The 22,722-nt window shown below is 40.7% G+C and overlaps 1 protein-coding gene across 2 annotated transcripts in view; it reads right to left on the bottom strand.

The window, feature by feature from the left end:
* nlgn2a (neuroligin 2a) overlaps window positions 1-22,722 on the bottom strand; it is a 135,866-nt gene that overhangs the window by 50,083 nt on the left and 63,061 nt on the right. Inside the window, exons 3-4 of one of the 2 annotated variants that reach the window (XM_088348564.1) lie at window positions 17,422-17,475; window positions 909-1,058 (exon numbers count right to left, since the gene is read on the bottom strand). In XM_088348564.1, coding sequence (XP_088204690.1) covers window positions 909-1,058; window positions 17,422-17,475 — 204 coding nt within the window. The remainder of the gene's footprint in view (window positions 1-908; window positions 1,059-17,421; window positions 17,476-22,722) is intronic. The other variant, XM_088348565.1, reaches the window with a different exon arrangement.

Below are 22,722 nucleotides of genomic sequence, written 5' to 3'. Positions count from 1 at the left end.
AACATTGACAAATGTCACATCACACAGAGTGACTCAGTTAAAAATTTAGGTGTCATATTTGACCCTGATCTATCCTTTGAAACGCATGTAAAGAAAATTACTAGAACCGCTTTCTTCCATCTTCGTAACATTGCTAAAATTCGTTCTATACTGTCTCAGTCGGATGCTGAAATTATAATTCATGCGTTTGTTACCTCACGTCTCGATTACTGTAATGCACTACTCTCTGGTCTCCCGAAGTCTAGAGTCAAGTCTCTTCAGCTGGTACAAAATGCCGCCGCGAGGCTTTTAACTAGGACAAAAAAGTCCGATCACATCACACCGATTTTGGCTAACCTGCATTGGCTCCCAGTTAGCCTTAGATGTGATTTCAAGGTTCTTTTAGTATTATACAAAATTATACATGGACTTGCTCCCTCTTATATTTTAGATCTGATTTCCCCCTATGTCCCGGTCCGAAGCCTACGTTCTGAAAGTGCCGGTCTTCTGGTGCTCCCAAGAGCAAAGAAGTGTTCTGCTGGTTTGAGAGCGTTCTCCATCCGGGCACCGGTGCTGTGGAATGCTCTTCCCCCTGAGAGCCGATCTGCAACCTCAGTGGAAATGTTTAAATCTAAGCTTAAAACTCACTTCTACTCTATAGCATATGAATAACCTACTCTTTTCGTCGGCTCCAGAGCAGGGGAATGTATGATAATATTCTGAAAAATAGTCTGTGTAATATAGTGTAATGATCTGTGAAGCCCTTTGAGACTCTTCGTGATTTAGGGCTATACAAATAAAAATGACTTGACTTGACTTGACTTTTTCAAATAAAACAAAAAACAACTGTTTACGTTTTGGCACTCAGAGACAATGCTTCTGAAAATTGTATATTTTTGCACTGAGTGAATTAAGAGCCCGTGACTTACCCAGCACGCCGAGACGATAGTTCATGGTCACTACGATGACGTTTCCGTAGGCGGCAAGAACACTGGCGTCAAACATATTCCCGGTGCCTTCCATGTACGAGCCCCCGTGAATGAACAGCATCACCGGCTTCTTCCTGCGGTCGCGAATATCTGCAAAAAAAGATGCCGCTGATGACATGTTGCCTTTGATAATAAAATCAAATTGTAAGGTCTGAGCAAAATCAACACTTGATTGAGGAGCACTGCTTCAGAAAATGCAGTTGGACGAGCACGCTTAGGGCAATTTATAACAACACGGTATTGGCAGTCTTGCTGATTGTCAAGTGATGTGCATCATCAAAACAAAATCCGTTTGTTAGATCCATTCCTCACTGTTGCTTGCGGGAGAAAAATAGCTTCGGGTCATTTAGGATGTCTGCACAAACGAGCTAATGTTTTCTTTTGAACCGCTCCAAAATGTGCATTTAACACGTTGATATTATTTATTTTGGGCAAAGATCATTTATCTGTTCAGAGGAAGGCCAGTCAGCCATGAAACGTGAAAAAATGTGTGAAGGCTCCCCTAAATCAAACGTTAGTTCTCCTTTATCCATTGTTGTATTTGCTCATGACAAGTGACCGGCGGTCTTTCTACCCCGAATTTCCATAATCCCCCCTTCGGCTCACGCCTCGGTTCCCTCGCAAATGCAAAATTCAATCGGCTGGTGCTGAGCCTCATGGACGACTGCCATCACGTCAACATCTTTCTGGGTCAATTCCCCGGCGGTCCGTTTTCACGAAATGCGTTCTTTCAGATGCTATTGTTTGCTGTGTGCAGAAAGGGCATCGAATAACGGAAGGATGCGCCCATCCTACTCAACAAATGCTATGACTTCTAATAACGTAAAGGAAATTAGCTGTCGATGCCATGGTGACCTGACGTCACTCAGTGTACAAATTCAGATTAGTATTCCAGAAAAATGATTTTTTCAGGGTTTTCACCAACCTATTCAGTTTACGGGTGACACTTGGAATCACAGTACGAGGTGAGACATTGTTTTTTGGAAACAATGCATCACAAGAACCTGTTTGCAAATCAATAGGATTGATCTCCTTCACGGACTGACAGCTCCCATTCAGCTGTTTTCGAGCGGATTGTCAAGTCAAGTCAAGTCATTTTTATTTGTATAGCCCTAAATCACGAAGAGTCTCAAAGGGCTTCACAGATTGTTACACTAGCACGAAAGCACAAATGCTGGAAACAGCAATTGATGTATAAGACTAGTTATCACTGGTTAGTTGTATAAAAGTGTCATGATTACTGATGTGACTCAGCTGTGCCCGCTCATTTGGCGCCAACCGCCGTGGGTTTTGATTGGCTCCCTGTCACTATTTGAACCCATATATATATAAAGGATGATGTTGGTTAAAATTCAGACTAAAGACAAAAAAGTTGAATTCATTGTAAACGTTAAAAAAAACACTATACGATCTCTTTTTAAAATGGATGTTAAATGGAAAGACTAGTGTTCTAGTTGTAATGTGTGCGCTGCCACTACTCGGGTTCGATTCCCATTGCAAATTATGCTTTGCGATTAAGCTCAGCACTAAAATGTACCTGCCTTAAGTATGAAAAATATATACGACGGGGTGCGCCTTATAATCCAGTGCGCATTGCAGTGCTGAAACTACAGAATATTATTTCTGTATTACAAATAACCTGACATTTGAAAAAGGAACTCTGAAAGAAGAGAGGCTCGGCGGTACACCAGTAGGAATCACGAGTGAAAATGGGAACTTCTCCAGATGACGAGATCGGTAAACAGGGAGCAACGAGGCTGAACGCGCAAACTCCGTTGGGCAAACTTGAAGAGCAGCAGTGGAGGTGGCGGCAGAAGGCTGGCACCCCGAGGAGCCAAAACTCGGCTGCAGACTCTCTCAAGCAGAACTGCAGACAATGGTACTATTAGGCCCGCAGTGCTGTTGAGCGGACCACCCGCCGAAACCCCCCCGGGAGGCCGCCTTCTGCTCCCCGCGCCACTCTGCTACTTGACTATTGACTGATGAATGAGTTTTGCGATAAAACACTTAGCCTCTGCCGGCTAACTACATACTAATGCGAATTGCCATTTACGTTTTAGCGTTCTGAACACATACGGTGAAACAACAATGTCAGGAAGCTTTAAAATCTGAGTTATATATTCTTAATCCTCATGAGAGATCTATTCTTATTAGTGTAGAAATAATCAACAGTAAATTCCGTGGTCAACTAATGTCGCTAGACCCAATTTTCCAACAGGGTGAGACATGATTCTAATCTCTGCCGAGAGTTGCTTAGGTGCAATAGCGTCTCTGTCCTAAGCGGTAACATACTGAAATGACAATGTTACCAGTTGGGGTGCTGGTGTTGGATCCCGTGACCATTAGGGTTGTAGAGGCAGTTTTTTATGTGGTGTGTCTTGGGCAAGTACAGCCTGGTGGCACCCATTCCTGAATGTTTCAGCCTGGTCTCGAACCAGGGACCTTTTGCGTGTTTGGCGAAAGTGCTAACCACTGCACTACAGCAACACTCAACTGTCATGATTACCGATGTGAATCACCTGTGCGCCAACTGCCACGGACTCTGATTGGCTCCCTGTTCCTATTCAAACCCACTCCTATCTGTCCCCTTTTGTCAGTCCGTTTGCGAACGTCAGTTAACACTAAGCAAGCCTTTTTTCGACCCTGGCTCAAACCCGTTTTTTGCTCCTGTTTGTCTCCCGCTACGACCTGTTCTGATCTCGACCACGTCTGCTCTCCCTTCCCGAATTACGACTTGTTTCCGACCCCGACCACGTCTTACTCTCCCAGTCGTGGCTACCGACCAGTTTTCCGCCCCTGACACCACCATCGCTCGCTACGGAAGATCCACTTCCGTGTTCGGATCACAAGCCGAGTACGATAGCAAACACCGGATCGTGGGCGCACCCCCTCCTCATTTCTTCAATAAAACCTGTGGTAAACGTTACGCGAGTGGGTCCTCTTTCCGTTCTGGTCCCATACCTGTCAACCTGTTTTGCCGTAGTAAGTACATTTTTTATGCATTTTAAGAAGAGTACGACGTACAAGGAAATCTGTACGGAAAAACGCAAATTTGTCAATTGCATGCGTCTGCCGCCTGGGGATTTCCCATCATGCATCATGCCGAAAAAAAAATAAAATATTGTGTACGATTATTTTGAATTTTGTACGGAACAATACGAAAGTTTGTACGGGCATGGAGCCGTGGAGGTTGACAGGTATGTGGTCCTGACATCAACATTAAGTACACGTACCAAAACTTCTAAAGTTTGGGAGTATGTTGGCCTGGATAAACATAACTGACAACTTATTTGTTTTCACTGTATTTTATATGTTTCTTATTATTTCAAATGCTAAAAACCAAAAAACAAACAAACCAAGAAGTATTTAATTGCTGTTAAAAGGGTCGATAAAAACTCATATTGTTGGGATATGATATAATGAAATTGTGTGTTTAATTGCTGTTAAAAATGTCCAAAAAATTGTTAAAACGTCATATTGTCAGATATAACGAAATTGTGAATAACGAAATTGTGAATATGCTTAATTGCTGTTAAGATTGTTGATAAAAATTGTTCAGGCCTCGCGTTGTTTGTTTGCTGTTAAAAGTGTCAATAAAATTGTTCAAACCCAAAAAAATATATTGTAATTTGATGATTTCAACTTTGTTTGGGCTATTAAAAAAAGCCTTGTTTTCAGTTGTTAGACTGATCTCATCTTGCCCATTTAGTCTCTAATCCGATCGTTTTAGTCACTTCTAGCATACAATAAGGTCCTCATTGATAGCCAATACTGTCGTTGCATCCTGAATACAGTCTGCCTTGCTGTAAGTAAATAGGTTCCATCTCGTGTTTGTAAGGTTTATAATTGCTTGATAAAGAAAAATCAGCAATTGGCCACGCTTAATAAAAACGTACTTGCAAAGTTTGCTAAGCAAACCTTACATATCATGGCAGTAACTCGGTGATGCACGAACATTTAAAGTCGGACAGTTGAACGAAACGGAAACTGACTCGCCTTGTTAAGATTCAAGTCACATTCAAGCCATTATGGTTTTGATGACATGCATTGTATATTTTATACGCGTATGTTTTGCTAAAAAAGAAAGCTGGAACGTCATGCCAGACTGTGCCTGACAAACGTATTTGGAACCCACTCAAGCATGGGGGAGTATATGCAAACTCCACACAGCTAATTAGCTGGAATTGAACCTATGAATTGTGGGGTAGACGTGCCAACCACCCAACTGCATACCTATTAACTTATACATCCATCCATCCATTATCTGCACCGCTTATCCTCAGTATGGTCGCGAGGGTGCTGGAGCCCATCCCAGCCATCTCCAGGCAGTGGGCAGGGGACACCCTGAACTGGTTGCCAGTCAGTCGCAGGGCACACAAAGACAGACAATTCACCCGCTCATTCACACCTAAGGACAATTTGGACCGGCCAATTAACCTGCATGTTTTTGGAATGTGGGAGAGCCCGGAGGAAACGCATGCAAGCACGGGGAGAACATGCAAACTCTGCACAGAAAGGTTGTTAGCTGGATTTGAACCTCAGAACTGTGCCACACACGGGCTAACCACCGCGCCGCCGTGCTGCCCCAACTTATACATGTTACTTGTAATTTATCAATTTATTTGTCACATTGTTTTTGTGAGGTTTTTCATCACTTCATAGGGGGTCATTTATTTTGCACACTTGGTTAGCTGCTCCTCTTGCACATCTGTTCTCCTCTGCACTATCGTACTCCAGTGTTATTGTTATTGTATAATTACTTGTTTACCTGACTGCCCATTTTGCACATCTGGTTAGCTGCTCCTCTTGCACTCTTTGCACTACTGTATAATACTATACATAGCTATAAATTATTTAGCATATTATCAGTACTTCAATCTAAAACTCTAACTCAGTACAACATGTATTTATATCTGTACATTCAAGAAAACTGTGCGGGTCAGATGTATCGACATTTCGTTCTGTATACACGTGTGCAAGAATGACAATAAAGTATATCTGAATCTGAATCTGAATAAGGGAAGCAATTGGATGAGGTTGACAAGTATGCAACTGCCCTTGTGTTTATCTATTTATATGCCATATAAGTATTTTATTTATTTATACATTTATTTTTACATATGGTAAGACGGGTCCTCCATATCTTTGTGTCTGCACTAGTGCTGCATGCATGCGGGTTATTGGGAGGTCACAGTGATGGAAGAGCTCAGGTCCTGATGAAATGCACAGTTGCAGAGCTGGCCCACAGGCCGCTATGCTGTCCTAAAGACCAATCGTTAAGGCACTATGGATCACGAGGAGAGACTAATTGCAAAGCAGATACAGTCGAACCCCTTTTTACGAGATTGAATTGTTCCAGGGTCGTAGATGTAGCTCGAATTGCTCCTCTGATGAACTAATTTTCCCAATATAAATTAATTAAAAAACTAATGGGTTTGCTCCCCTCTTCCCAAACGCATACAAGTAAACCTGTCACCGTTGCCATGGCGCCCAATTGGCCCCGCCTGTGTGGCGCCGGCTGCAGCTTGTTGACAGATTGGCTTCCCCACTATTTAAATCCTGTCCTGTCAATTCCCTTTTGTCAGTCCGTTTGCGAACCTCAGTTAACTGTAGGCAAGCCTTTTTCGACCCTGATTCCCACCTGTTTTTTGCTCCTGTCTTTGACTCGTTTTTTATTCTGACCACGTCTACTCTCCCGTTCCGGCTTTCAACCTCTTTTGTCCTTGACCACGTCTACTCTCCTTTCCTAGCTCACGACTCGTTTCTGACCACGACCACGTTTTTGCTCTCCTGTCCCGGCTATCGACCAGTTTTCCGTTCCCGACACCGCCATCGCTCGCCAAGGATGATCCACTTCCTCGTTCAGAGATACCTGCTTCCCGCGTCCAGCAATCCCCGGATCGTGGGCGCAACCCTTTCCCTTTCTTCTGATAAAACTTGTGAGAAACGCAACGCAAGTAGGTCCTGTCTCCGTTCTGGTCCTGACAAAACCCTAAAAAGACAAGCTGAGGTAGGTGGTAATCAGTCAAGTCACAAGCAGTGAGCGGCCTCTTGTGGTAGCCTCTGGATCTGCTCGTGAACGGGATTGCTCTACGTACAGCGAGCAATATTTTTAAAAATAAAAACAATCAAAAAAAAATATTATATACCAAATACTAGTACAAAGAGATATCCCAGTATGCCTGGGGTGTATTTTTTAGACATGCTGCTAGCTAAAGTAAGGTAAAATCAATGTGGCTGTGTTTAGACAACTCCGGCCTTTGAAAATCGAAAGCACAAGGTGAAAATATATTCAGGTATAACATGTCAGCTTAGCGCTAATTGGTAGTATGGGAACAACACAAATAGATTTTTATAACCAAAGCAAGAAATACATGAGACGTTCTTGTAACAATTTGCCCCAGTAGAATTCAAAGTAATTTATTTTCAGTGACTTTAAGTCAGGGGAGGCTATGCCTTACCATTCATATGGAAATATAACATCAAAAACATATAACATGGTTATATTTATTCAGTGTTAAAGTTATTTATCATTTGATTTCACAGTTTTGGGATTTTCGTTTTCAAAATTGCGGAATGTTCAAATTATACTGTATTATGAATATTAATAATATATTTAATATGTAATCAGGGTTGGGTAGGGTTACTTTAACTTGATTACTTTCAATTACTTTTGGATTACTCCAATACCAAATATGCTAATAAAAGACAAAATAAACTAAATATTAATAAAATGATGACTCACAACACGTGGTAAGCTTTCTCTCCTGGCTTTGATCTCTTTGATCCCCGGCAAAACAAACATAAAATGCGACAGAAACAAAATGAAAATAAATCCAAACAGCTTGCCAACATCATTTTTTGCCGTTCCATGTATTCCGTTACTCCCCAAACCTGCACAAAATTTAGCAATTTTATTCATATTTAGTTTCTTTTGTCTTTTATTAGCATATTTGGTATTGGAGTAATCCAAAAATAATTGAAAGTAATCCAGTTAAAGTAACCCTAACCAACCCTGTATGTAATGTATTACTATAATAAGCATCTGCAGATGCAGAGTGAAGCGTGCCATTCTCTTAACCAACAAATAATGATTTGTAAATTGTGTTTTTTCCAACCTTTTAATTTTGTTTCTGCTGTTGTTTGATATTTCTGATGATATAATTTCACCTTGAATCGGTGAGGAGGCAATGATAATAATAATAATAATAATTTCCTTTGTATTATCATTCTTTGTAAGAACGAAATGTCGATACACCTGACCCGTTGTAGCGAGCCGATGCAGCCGCAGCCAACAGAGGGCGCCGCCATTTTACCAATGTTATAAGTCTTAGGTATTACGGTGAAATGCGAGTGTAAAACACATACATACCTAGCAACAAGTAACTAATCATCCTACCCTCTTGCCACAAATCCGGAGAAACAGTATTTGCTTTCTGGAGCAGTTTGCTAGTTTTTTGTAGATATTGTCTATTTATTAGTTTACCGTTTTTAATGAATATTTAACCACAATCACTGAATCTGTAGCACGGCGGCGCAGTGGTTAGCGCTTGTGCAGCACACTTCTAAAGTCGTGAGATAAAACCTTCCTGTGTGGAGTTTGCATGTTCTGCCCGTGCTTGCGTGGGTTTCCTCCGGGCACTCCGGTTTCCTCCCACATTCCAAAAACATGCAGTACATGTTAATTGGCCGGTCCAAATCGTCCCTAGGTGTGAATGAGGGAGTGAGTTGTCTTGTGAGTTGTGTCCCCTGTGACTGGCTGGCAAGCAGTTCAGGGTGTCCCCTACCCACCGCCAGAAGATAGCTGGAATGGGTTCCGGCACCCCCCGCGACCCTTCTGAGGATAAGCGGTGCAGATAATGGATGGATGGATGGACTGAATCTGTATAAAGTATTTTTACACACAGTACATTTTAAAATATATATTTTTTAACTTTATCAACATAGAGTTTAACCACTTATGTACTTATTTAGGGGCTTGTTACGTTTTACGGTTCACAGATGCCCCAACTGCTAGAGCTGTCATGGCGCCACTTCCTGTGGTGTGTCTTGGGCAATTACAGACTGGCTGTGCCCATACGTCTTCAGGCCGTTTTTTTGGTTTAAGAGTTTGCTACCCCACATGAAACTGTCAGGAACAGACCGGAAACAGGAGCCAATTGTGTAACGTTTACCACAAGTTTTATTGAAGGAAAGAGGAAGGGCTGCGCCCACGATGCAGTGTTCGCTGGAGGCGGGAAGGAAATCGCTCTTGTACTTGGATTGTGATCCGAACACGGAATTGGATTTTCTGTAGCGAGCGATGGCGGTGTCTGGGACGGAAAAACTGGTCGGTAGCCGGGACTGGAAGAGCAAGACGAGGTCGGGGTCGGAAACGAGTCGTAAGCAAAAACGGGAAAGCAGACATGGTCGGGATCAAAAAACGGGTCGTAAGTTGGGACGGGAGAGCAGACGTGGTCGGGATCAAAATGGGTCGTATCCGGAGACAAACGGGAGCAAAGGTTTAAATTGCAGGGAAGACAATCTGTCAACAAGCTGCAGCTGGCGCCTCACAGGCGGGGCTAATTGAGCGCCATAGCAACCGTGACACCAGGGAAAAAAATACTTGGAAAGTTATTTAAACACAAAAATAGACATCTTGTTAACTTACCGTATTTGACAGACTAGAAGTCGAATTGTTTTTCATAGTTTTATGTCGATGAGACTCATCTGTGAAATTATGACACATTACCGGGGATATAATTTCACTTGTTATCTTTTACACTTAACCGCAAGAGGACGCTCTCGACCTGTGTTGATAATTTTAACCTTGCCGTGTTGTGCTGAAAAATGCCCCCCCCCAGCACACATCACTCGCGCAAACGTCACTAAAATGACTGTATATCTCAGAAAATTTGAATAGAAATCTTTTTTGAACAAATTATAAATATTTACTTGGGTGACACCACCTTTTATTACTAACCAGGTTACAAACCTTCAGAAGTTAAGGCATCATTTTGCTCAAAGGCAATTTCTAATTTATGAAAGCAAGTTTGAAAAAAATGTCACTGAAAAGAAAATCATATTCTGCAGATTACAAGTTGCAAATCGTGAAATTAACAGGGATGTCAATCATGTAACCGTACGAATTTTTTAGGGCCAGTTGTCTCTCTTTTATTTTAAATTGCCTTTCAAGATGACATGTATGTTTTCGGTGTTGATTTTTTTCCCCCAAAAATGCGAAAAGATTTTTATTGTCGCGGTTGCCATGGTGCCCAATTGGCCCCGCTGATGTGGCGCCAGCTGCGGCTCATTGACAGATTGGCTTCCCTTCTACTTAAGCTCAGTGCTCTCACTCACCCTTTGTCAGTCCTTCAACAAACCTCAGCACCTGCAACACGTGGGTTTTGACTCTGTCCGGTTTCCTGCCTGTGTTTCCTGTCCAGTATCGTTCCTGTCTATTTTTGTCCTGTTTAATATCGATCTCCAGTTTCTGGTAGCGTTCCCGTCTAGTTTGTCCTGTTTAATATCGATCTCCAGTGTCTGGTATTGTTTCCGTTTATTTCGTCCTGCTTGTTATCAGACTTCTGTCTCCAGTGCCTGATATCAATCCTGTCTGTTCCGTCTTGTCCGGTACCGAACCCATCAAGTTAAAGTAACCCTACCCAACCCTGAAAATGCCTTGGGTATATGCAGACAACAAAACAACAAAAATCTGCTAGCCTGATGCTAACCTTAAAATCAAAAATACTCAAATTGTGGTCAAAACCTTCACAGATTTAGGGCTAATGCTAAAATAGATTTCAATGAATGGCTATGCTTTAGATTTGTTTACTTTAGGCTACGTACGTAAAAGAGCTTGTATCGTATTTTGTTGAACCACTTTCTGTTTACTTGAGTAAAAAGTCTGAAACTTATTTCCACCACTGGGCCGAGCCATGTTATTCACAGCATCTGGGCCGACTGCAATGTAAATGATTCAAGAGGGTCGGTAGACGACCGGGTAGATGACTCACAAAGAATTGACTCACAAAGACTGTATTAAATTCAGATTATATTGGCCAGCTTGATGCTGTTTTCCACTTCCAAACTAATTGGCGCACCATCTCGATCTTGCTTCACGGAGCTCTCACTCCTCGTGGAATTCCGCAAATTGAGCGGATAGGGAGGCCGATGCAAGCTTTGGGGCGACAACTAATTCTCACAAGCACCTCATGAGACGAAGACGGCTTGTTTTTCCCTCCTTAACCTCGTTTCCCTTCCATATCTCGCATGGCTTTCTTTTACCCTTAAGCCTTTAGGACGCGTGTCGACCCCCGTCTTTCCTCTCCGGAGTGTTCACATCTACCCGCTTCCTTTTGTTTCCTCACAAAACATTCCGTCCATGGATTTTGCCTTTAATGTGTACTCATTATGGCTGACTTTAGTCACATTTTGTGCCACGAAAAGAAAAATTTAAAGTGGATGGTAATGAGATTCTTGGCTAGTTGCTTTTTAGTGAATAACGAGGGATGAAAATGCTATTTGAATACTGTTTGCAATCATTGAAGAAGTGCATGATGATTTGATTGAAAATGGCACAGATAACGAATCACTATTCTCATATTCTCACTAATTTTCGCTTCGGTTATCACTGGTTCACTGCTGTCTTTATTGTCATTGATATCAACGTATCGTGCATTGTGGTCAGCAGAGAGCACACAGCAAAATCTATCACGCGGCAGTTTATGTATTGGATTTGGGTGACTGTCTTTGTGTGCGACTGTGATAGGCTGGTGTATTCTGTCAGTCAAACCGCAGGGCGGGCGCACAAGTGGCCACCAAACAAACGGCAGAGCATGGTGACAGCTAGTAGCGTTTACGGCGTGTTTCATTGAGAATAAATTCATCAAGTAACTCGGACTCTGAGGACATTTAGAAGAGTGCAAAGAAATGATGACTGACAGTGGGTGCTAGGTGGATTATTGTTGGATTCGGAAGGCAACTAAGGGAGCATCGGAAGAGAAGGTTGGAAGTTCAGCCTACTGCTACGACTAGGCTAACAACTCTCTAAAGCCACCCCTGCCGAGCCTATATGTGATAACGCCAGATCCATTACACCTGAAACGGATGACCGGGAGTTACAACTTGTGGGAACCGCTACATTCAGGACGCTTGCATTTTAATCAGCCCAGAGACCTGGCTCAATCCGAAGAGATAGCCAGCTGCTCTCTAAAAAGTTATCTTACTCTGAAAGGAGAAGCCCTCCAATTTTGTTGTCCTTTTTTATAATGACAGTAAAGACTGTTGATTCAACTGCAATCCTGTGTTCAGTTTTTTATTTGAAGATCTATAGTTAATATTTTGTTGCCGGGGGCTCTTATAAAGGTGGGATGCTACTTTGCTGATTTTCACTTTTCGCACGGGGCTATGTTTCCCATTAACCCCGATCACTGAAGGTTTACTGTGTTGAATTTTTTAGCTATAATAACATATGTCAGTGTAAAGCTAGTGTTTCTCTGCATTGTGGATAGCCTGTTGAGGTGGCTCAGGCATCTGATAAGGATACCTCCAGGACGCCTCCCTAGGGAAATGATCATGGCAAGTCCTATGGGCAGGAACCGCCGGGGACAACGTAGGACACGCCGGAGAAACGATGTCTCAGGGCTGTTCTGACGATGCTTTGGGACTCATTCGGATAACCTGAACAAAGTGATGGAGGATAGGGAGGTCTAGGCTTCCCTTCCAAGGCTGCTCCTTACATAGGCTGAAAAAAGATGAATGGATGGATAGATGGATGGATGAGTCGGATTTTGTTAAAGGTGGGGTGCTTCATTTGAGGGGTCCTTAAAAAGGTCGAAAGTTACATAATTTCTCCATTAAGTCTAGGTTAACAATGCCTAACAGAGTTCAAAGAGCCTTAAAGATTTTCACTTGCACCCATCTGCTTTCATCTTACTTTTATCAGAGCTGTTTCGTGCGGAACACATTAGGTTAGAGGAATGGGGGTTGGGGGGAGTGCTGGAGAGTTAGGTCAAGCTCGTCCCCACTGTTTTTTAAATATCGTTTTTATTTGTCGGTGTAGCATGAAAATGGTGAAAATAAGAAATGATCTTCTTTTAGTAAAGTCCAAACACAATACCAAACCCCAAAAAAGTGAAAAAAGAAAAGTTTTTTCGAGCGCGGCAAAGAAATGCACGTACTTGCGTGCCCAGCATGTTGACTGAGGCTGCGAAAATGACTTTAAGCCAGGAGAAACTAGCAAAGTTTCAAATTCCGTACAGCTCCTTTAAAGTGCAAAAAGAGGACTTAAAACAAAATCAACAACTAGTTGATAAATACATTCACTTACTATTAATAGCAAATATTTGGTCTTTTTAATTGTCTGTAATAATTATACTTAATGATATACCTTTATAGTTTTTATACTTTTTTGATAAAGCTGGATTTAATATTTTGCTAATGTCTAACTATATTATGTATTTTTAAATGCATTTTTTTTTCAAAAATTGTTAACATTGGTCATCTCCCATTGAGACATTATTTTCACAAATAAAAATTAAAAACGACTGACTGTTTTGGAGGACTCGTTGAAAAATATTATTTTTGCAGTGGATGGTTTTTTCTCGGCACACTATTTTCTCAATTCTGGAAAATGATCAATATTCAAGCCTATTTACTTACATGGTCCTGGCCAAACCTTTGAATAAATTGTCGTCCGTCAGATTTACAAATAAATGAACGCACATCTTATTCGTCATTTGATTGGCAGAGCAAAAAAGCAATACGTTTATAAGCTGAAGCATAGAAAAAAAAACTATAATGCCTTTTCTTAATTTATAGCTAAAGTCTATGTGCTGCTTATTTTTAATGAAAGCATCAGCAGATAGGTAATCTTTCATTTGTCATGATTACCGATGTGAATCACCTGTGCTCACTCAGTTGGTGCCAACTGCCTCGAACCCTGTTTGGCTCCTTGTCCTTATTTATACCCTCTCCTATCTGTCCTCTTTGGTCAGTCCATCTGCGAACCTCAGTTAACAAAAGGCAAGCCTTTTTCGACCCTGATCCCCACCTGTTTTCTGCTCCTGGCTGTCCCCCGGCTTTGAGCCGTTTTTGATCCTGACCACGTCTACTCTCCTGTCCCGGTTTTCGACATCTTTTGTCCCCGACCACGTCTACTCTCTTTTCCTGGCTTACAACTCGCTTAAGACCCAGACAACATTTGTGCTCTCCTGTCACGGCTACTGACCCGTTTTCCGCCATCGCTCGCCACGGATGATCCACTTCCGCGTTCAGAGCGACCTGCTTCCCGCATCCAGAGCGACCTGCTTCCCGCGTCCAGTAATCACCGGATCGTGGGCGCAACCCTTTCTCTTGCTTCCGATAAAACTTGTGAGAAACGCAACACATGTGGGTCCTGTCTCCGTTCTGGTCTTGACACCATTATGAAAAAAGTCAATGCAACAAGAAAAAGATTACTGGTTGGCTTTACTCGCTGTTAGCTTGCTAATACTATCACTGATTCTAATGTTTGGGACTGAATCAGAATCCTTGAACTCATTATTGCCCTCTGCCATGAGGCAAGAGAAATGCGTGCCTCACTCTGTGTTTGCAAAGTTATATGTTACAAATTAACTGTATTAATAATATTCATAAAATAATGTGAAAATTCAGCGATTTTGAAAAAAAAAAAAACTGACATTAAATGAGAAACTTTAACACTGAAGACAAATAGCTATTTCATATATTTTTTTATTATTCTATATTTCTTGTGCCACACCAGCCCCCCATAAATGCATGTTATCCATTCATTTTCTTTTACAGTGGTAATTTGAACAAATGTTTTTTTTTAAATGCATGTATCTAAATGGAAAAATATTGTTGTTTATCCAGCTCATTAATTAATCAACAGAATAATTGAGGAGATTAATTGAATACTTAAAGGTTTTTGCAACCCTACCACTGGCAGATTTTGGAAATATTTGACGGGTAGAGTACGGACACGTTTGAATGCAGACAACGCAATGAAGCGTGACGCTGTCCTCATTCAACAATCTCCTTGTCCTCGCTTTTACTCGGCTTTCTGAGTTCCAAAGTGCCGGAGAAGCATTAAAAGCGTGTGGGGGTGGAAGAAAAATAACTTTTATTAAATTGCAACACTTCCCCACATTTCTCAAGGGGGAACCGCATAAATGCTTTTCTATAATGTATCATGGCGGCAAAGTGGACGCATTTACATGCTGGATGCTGATTAGAATGTTTTTCAAAATGACCCCAGAGTGGCTTTCTCATGTGTTTTAGATTTAGAGGTTGTGGTTCTGTTAAGAGGCTGTTTGACTTTTCTCTCTCCAGGAATTAGCAAGCGTTTGTGATACTGGAGCAAACACTAGGAAAAAGAAAAACAATTATATTCAACTTCTGTGTGTCTTCTTGCATAGCTGTCCATACATCAGTCTATTCATCCATCCACATATCATCTATTCATCCATCCATCCATCCATTCCTCTACTCATAGCATCTTTTCATACAGTTTCTACCAAATACAAAATGTATGCATCTGATCTCCATGACATATCCATCAATCACCCACATCCTACTTGTCAGACGTTTCACATCTATCTATCACATTTAGCTATCAATTAATGCAGCCGTACAAGAATCAGGTTAGACAAAATAAGGAGAATAAGAAGAGAATAAGAAGATAAATGAAGTTGGTTAAGGAATTACACATGATCAAAAAAGTAGATGACTAAGATAGATGGGTAAATATTCAAAAAAGCTAATAAAGAAGAAATAGTAACCAATATTGAAAACAAATATGTAAAGAGTCTGTGTCCCAAAAGAAGTTAACATCACAAACACTGAAACAATGAGTGAAAGGCCAATAATAAATAATAAAAATGTATGCAAGATGATTCCGTTGTGTGTTTATTTGTACTGAAAAGATAGATAGATAGATAGATAGATAGATAGATAGATAGATAGATAGATAGATAGATAGATAGATAGATAGATAGATAGATAGATAGATAGATAGAAAGATCTTGTTTTAGTCTTTGTTGATTGTTTTTATATTAATCTTGTTATTTGTTGCATTTCATCAAGCATAATGTACATGCCAAATGATTCTAAAATTGTTACACAAATAAACTTTCTGTGCGTAATATGAATTGATCAAACAGTAATTTTAAAAAATGGTGGCATAAATCTGACTGCAATTAGAAATCTGTTTCAAGCGTCAGATGGTTATCACGGGCAGTCGTTATTTGAATAATCCAAAGCCCTCACGAATGCATCACTCCAGTCGATGCCCGGGGGCTTGAAAGCGCTTGTAAATAAAATGATCAGGGTGTGAAGCCAACTCGTTTACAATATTAAAAGCAAAACAAATTAATCAGAGACCCTCTTTATTTTCTATTTAAATTTGATGGAGGGAGGGGGTTCTGAGAAGTTAGAATCTAGACCTCAGGGGAGTCCGAGTTGACAGCTTGCAGATTAGCAGATGGAGTAGGTCATTATTTTCTGCGCTTTAATTAATTCCTAAATGCTAACCTCCTACAATTCGCTAGGCTGTCATTATTTCTGTTGGATGGAGGATGCGCCAGCTAGGCTGTTGCCAATAAGTTTGCTCATTTAACGGAAGTGAGGACTCACCGGGTGGTTAGGAGTAGAGTAACAGACAGAGCATGTTGGGTGATCCGGTAATAATATACAAACATAAGTCACTGATCTATGAAAACTGTGATTAGCCCACTAGTTTATAATTTGAGAATCATTTAAAAAACTATCCATATTCTGTGGGTTCGAACCGATACTAAGTAAGTTTGCCTGGTGATTCACAAATAAAGACAAGAAATGACAGGAACATTCTCGCACTCTGTGTCCCCGCATGTCCTGTTTATGGGGTTACAACAAAGTTCATCAGTTCTGAATCGTTTGATGGCTGTGAAAAAGCCTCAAACTTTACCCAAAAAGAAAAAAAATCCTCTCAAAACCTCTGTGAGGACAAAAAAGTGCCTCCAAGAAACAAGAAGGATGATAAAATCAGCTCCACTGCTGCAGCAAGGAGATAAACGACAAACATCCTCCAAGGGAGGGCACATGTGTCCTTGGATGCCCCCCCAACTCACCCCACCTGTTCCTCCCTCTCCCGAGCCAACCTCATATTATTGGCTGTCGATATATTTGTGGACTCTGTGGGAATTTCAGCCTTGAGCTGAGGGATTGAAGCCCAATCATCGTTGGGCTCATCTACATTTTACGGTGTGTTCAAGGTCGTTTCGGAAGCGGGGATGAGGATGGAAAACACACACAATGACTTTCGGATGAAGAGCGTTCATCCTAGCAATGTTTTCTTTATTTTTTCATACGAATTCTGTTCTCGATGCGTATGTGGGGAACGTAGCCACCTTGTGACACGCGCACATGTGTGTTTTCCATACACGCCCCCAAAAAAAGACAAGAAAAAAGGCAAAACATGCATCAAAAATACCTTCGTCTCGAGGCTTGTTGGCTGCAGATTCATCGTGTTTTTTTGTGAGCGGACCTAGGGTTCAGAAAAAAAGGGGGGGAAAAAGAGAAAAGAGAAAATTCAAAAAAGATTACTGGCAAAAAACGTGTTTTAAAAAAATTAAAAGACAAAAAAAGAATACCAAAAAATAAGAAAAGAAGCAAGAGCAAAAAGGACAAAGCAGTAAGAGTTGTTGTTCTTATTTTCTGTGTGGTGTTTTTTTTTCAAGAGAGGACAAAAACAAAATCACAGACACATTCATCACAAGAAAAGACACAAGATCAAGAAAGTTGAGGATTTCGTCATCTTCTCTTTAGCTCCCCACGTCTGTCCTGCAGGGGAAAACAGGATCTAACCCTTACTATTCTGATCTGATCCTGGCGGCTCAACTAACTGAGCTCCGAAAAGACAATTTGACAAACTACCAAAAAACATGGAAGAAAATCAATTGGATCAACCCCTTCCTATTTGAATATCACAGCGCATCCTAATTGACCAAAACAAAAGTCAATTATCCCACCGCAGAATGAAAGGCCGAACAAAATGTTACACATACAACCTTCAAATACGCATCTGCAGACACATTCTGAGGGTGAGCTGTCATAATTCACAGAGCGGGTCAATAATTACGTAACACAACAAGAGATGAAAAACGGAGGGAAATGTTAAATTGATCCCTGCCTGCCTTGACGGTTGTTTCTAGAAGAAACGTACTGAGAAAATAATGTTTAATTGGATGTCCCAATAGTACCTACACAATTCTTTATATACCTTGGCTTGCCATTAATTTAGTTTTAGGAGGATCTGGTCAGTATTCTCGTATGATGCCAGTTCGCTATTTTGACTATTGTACATCACTGCTGTCCGTTATTTTGAATACTATGCACTGTTTACATGTATGTCATAAGCAGCCAATAATGCTGCTGCTCTTTAATACACCATTAAGGACAAATGTGCTTTTTGTAACCTAGGAGATTTAATAAAAATCTTAGAACATGTTTTGGTGATAGGAATGAGTGGAGAGGTATTGTAAAAGGATAGTGGGATGTTTGGACGTGTTCTAATGGATGGGCAGGGCACCTGTATGATGCAGCAGGGGTAAACCAGCGAAGACTGTCGGGCCCTGCTGTTGAACTGTGTTGTGTCACCCTGACCCGAGTGACATGGCCGCTTTCTTGTGTCCCGTTTCATCTGGAGGGACGAAAGCATGACCAACTTAGATGCCAAGGTGCCCAACTTGTTTGGGGGTTTGGGCATTTGGGCTGGCCATGGTCCAAAAATTCTTTTTGTGTGTGTTTTTTTTTTTTTTGCTATTTTTTTCCCTTTTTATTTCATTTTACTTTTATTTTCTTTGTTGTTGTGTGTTTTTGTCTTGCTGTTGGTTACCCCTCTTGAGGGATATGACCAAGCCTTATTTTGAGTGTCTACCAGACTTCAGTAGAAAACGCATTCGAGTCACTTAAAAACTTCTCCATGACTTTTTGACCCTACTTTACCAATAAAAGAGGCATCAAACCTTAAGTGTGCTCTTATTTGAAGTTGTTAACAGAATTAATTACACTAGAGCTTATTAAAATATATACAGTGTACTTTATTGAAGGGTGTCCAGATAAAATAAGGATATCTAACTCATATTGGAGAGGGGATCAGTCCCAAATCTGAAATATCTGCTTTTGAAACTCTCATAAAAGCAGTCCATTCCTGAGTCCACCCCAACGTCTAAATATAACGTGCAGAAATCACGTGATCAAAAACATAATGTTATTGTTAAGATGTTGAATTTTTGAGTTGCAGATCGAAAACACAAAATTCCCAAAAAGCGGGACTGAAAGTTTAGTTCCATCTAAAATCATTATTTAAAACATCACTGGTAAACTTGGAATTTGGTAAGAAAGACTAACAGATCTGAAAAAATAAAATACAATAGCAATGTACAATGTATAATTCAAGCTAAAATCGTATTGGATAGACATCAGTATCGGACTTCACTACGGGCTGCAGGATAAGTATTGCATCAGAAGAGAAAAAAGTTCTATCGGGACACATTTGCAAGCTCAAACTTGATACTGAAACCAAGGAGTAATTGAATCCAGAAAATTAGACGGATCCATCTCAAGATGAAGACATAAATAAAAGAAGACGACAATGGTGCTTTTTATGGAATCAAAAATGCTGACAAGCATGTACAATTTTCATTTAGCTTCAAATCACAAAACACAAATAAGGAAATAGATATCGAATGTAAGAAATAATGGAATGTAAAATGCATTCAGTTAGCAAGAAAATCAATTTAAGAGTGATAAACTTCTCTGTGTTGTCCCTCCTTGAAATATACCCTGTAGCTTGGCCTGTCTATCTGCAGGATTATGCAAAACCTGCCAAGAGCAATTCCCCAAAATCAGCCCACTACAAGGTGGCTCATATCTGGTCAAAATAACTAGAAGAAGCGGACCCTGCAAAATGAGAAAATGAACCCGATGTCGTCAAGAGACTGTGCACGAGGTCACAATCCTCGATTGGCCGGGTAAAATGAGGTGATAAAAGGGGGAATGCAAATAGATATGATTGATCGTTAAAATCTACGAACACCTACCTTCATACATAAAACACACACACACACAATATGCAATATATACAATTATATAAGAATTGTTCCTCAGTGGACTCGGACGCTTTTTGTTGGAGAAAGAAACGAAAAGCAATAAAAGAAGAAAATCGACACATACAAACTTAAAGCAATAACGAAAGTAGCACATCCAAACATCTCATAAAGTACAACAAAGTAATCCAATAGCCGGACAACTCGATTTGGTCGTCCACTCCCACAGGAGGAATAAGAACAGCCAGACTACACAATTCATTCACTTTGAAGTGATTTACTGCTCATCCGTGTGAGCAGGTTTTAATAATTCCAAAATATGCACTTAATTCTATTTTTTAAAGTTCCCTTCAACTTGACCATTGTTTTCATCTACAAACTGATACCAGTTAGGGATTGGGCCAGGGTATGGGTGCACAGTGGTAACTTTTGAACTGCAATCATTTTTGGCAGGCACCAGGGAGCCAGGTAAGACCATCGGAGAGATCCATGGACTGGTTTTGAAAATATATCATGGGTTTTTGTAACTTTCTAAGAAATTTGATTTCTAACTGGCATGATGTTTAGTGGTTGACTGAACCTATTTCATCTGCCAAAGAAATTGAAGCCTGGTAATAGAATAATGAGAAAATAGTATTAACATGTTATTTTAAAAATTTGTATTAAACTCGTCACCGATGGCACTAATTAGTGAAAGCGAAGTAGCTCTCAGATTCCAAAGTTGGCAAACTCTGATTGATCTTTGAAGGTGCGTTACCTGCTGAGTGCTAATGCTAGCAGGGGACACGCTGAACTGGTCGCCAGCCAGTCGCAGGGCACACAGAAACAGACAACTTACTTGCTCATTCACACCTAGGAACAATCCGAACCGACCAATTAACCTGTACTGCATGTTCCTGGAATGTGGGAGGAAACCAGAATGCCTGGTGAAAACCCACGCAAGCACAGGAAGAACATGCAAACTCCAAACAGGAAGGTTCGATGTCATAACCTCAGAGCTGTGCCGCACACGTGCTAACCCCTGCGCTGCAGTTAATAGTCTGATTACATCCATTGAAAACTGGGTATGAGCAGCAGGAGAGAGCTTAATTTTGGAGCAGAGTTATTCTCTCACAGGCAGCTCCCCTCCTTCCTTCTTTAAGCCCCCTCCATTGAAATTTTAATGCACTTTTTGTTTTAAGTTAACTTAAGTCATGCTGGTTCTAGTGACATTTTTATTTATTTACTTTAAGTTTTCATGTACCTCTTATACAAGATGCTGCTAAGCTTAATTTTATTTACTTTCCTCTTAATTTTTGGTTTAAGTGAAAGATCAGTCATGTTAGTTGTGTTGACATTCTAATTTACTGTAAAAAGTTCCAAGGAGCTATTTAAATTTTGATGTAATTTTATGCGAGTTGCTGATACGTCAAGTCATGTTTATTTATATAGCCCTTAGTCACGAGGAGTCTCAAAGGGCTGCACAGACCACAGATTATTGCAGACTGCAGACTACACTGTCCCTTGATCTAAAGCCTACATCAGGGTAAGGAACTCAAAAACCTCAACTTGAGCAAAATGAAGACACCTTGAGAAGGGACAGATGAAGTAATCCCCGTTCCAGGATGACCAGGCTGCAACAGATATTGCAATAACAAATAATACAGATATTGTCAACGTAAAATATAGGTCAGTCATAAGCTATGGAATAGAAATGTGTTTTAAGCCTAGATTTAAACAGTCCCACTCAGGTTGCAGATCGAATATTAGTGGACTCGAACTGGAGGATCTCTTCTCGGCTCTTGGGATCACTATTAGACATAGCATCCATTTCCTGCCCTGTTAGTTTTCATTTAAGTGAATGATTAGCCATGCTAGTTGTGTTGAAATTGTAATGTATTTTCTAAAAAATGTTTCGGAGAGCTTTTAAAGGTTGTATTTTAATTTATAACGAATGTTGTTTCTTTTGCATTATTAAAAATGTGTTACACCAATTCAATGGCTTTAATATATATATATATATATATATATATATATATATATATATATATACAGTATGTATGTGCACGCATGCACACTTATTAGAACTCATCTCGCAGTTTTACTGTTTCTGGGTTGGCGCTATCCATGGTCGCTGTAATGTGTGTTTAAATGATTCACAGGCTCCCCTGCATAGAGCACTGTGTGAGGCATGGGCTATTTGTGTGCAGGCAGGAAGGAGGTAAGGGTGGTATGGAGGAAGAAGGGGAGTGTGTTGCTCAATTTGCATTCCCTGCCCGTGTCACTCTTAGCTTCAGAGAGCCTGAAGGTAAAAAAGAGATGGCCCTTTGAGATGCCTGTAGAGAGAGGAATAGTCGCTGAATACAATTTGTACAGCAGAGCAGCATCCCCATAATATACAGTGGCTCAATGGACTGTGACTACAGTGTGTGTCACTGTTAGAATATATTTAGGGCTGCTTTATGCGGGATGCTGTTTAAGCATTTATTTCATATCATTGATATCCAGTATGAGCTCGGTGTACTGGTTCGCGCTTTGTGCTCACTACGGAATACTAGCGCAACGAATTAATGTTACTTTATACCTGCTAATACCTCAGATTTACGGGCTAGACTACTGCTTTTCATCCCTATAAAATACCAGTCATTTAAGACAACAAATCTACTACTTTTTCAAACTTAAACAACAACCAAAATCTTATCTCC

The sequence above is a fragment of the Urocampus carinirostris genome, chromosome 11 (assembly GCF_059441175.1).
Source record: "Urocampus carinirostris isolate Australia breed hairy pipefish chromosome 11, RoL_Ucar_1.0, whole genome shotgun sequence".
Classification (NCBI taxonomy): domain Eukaryota; kingdom Metazoa; phylum Chordata; class Actinopteri; order Syngnathiformes; family Syngnathidae; genus Urocampus; species Urocampus carinirostris.
This window is presented reverse-complemented; position numbering and strand designations above follow the sequence as displayed.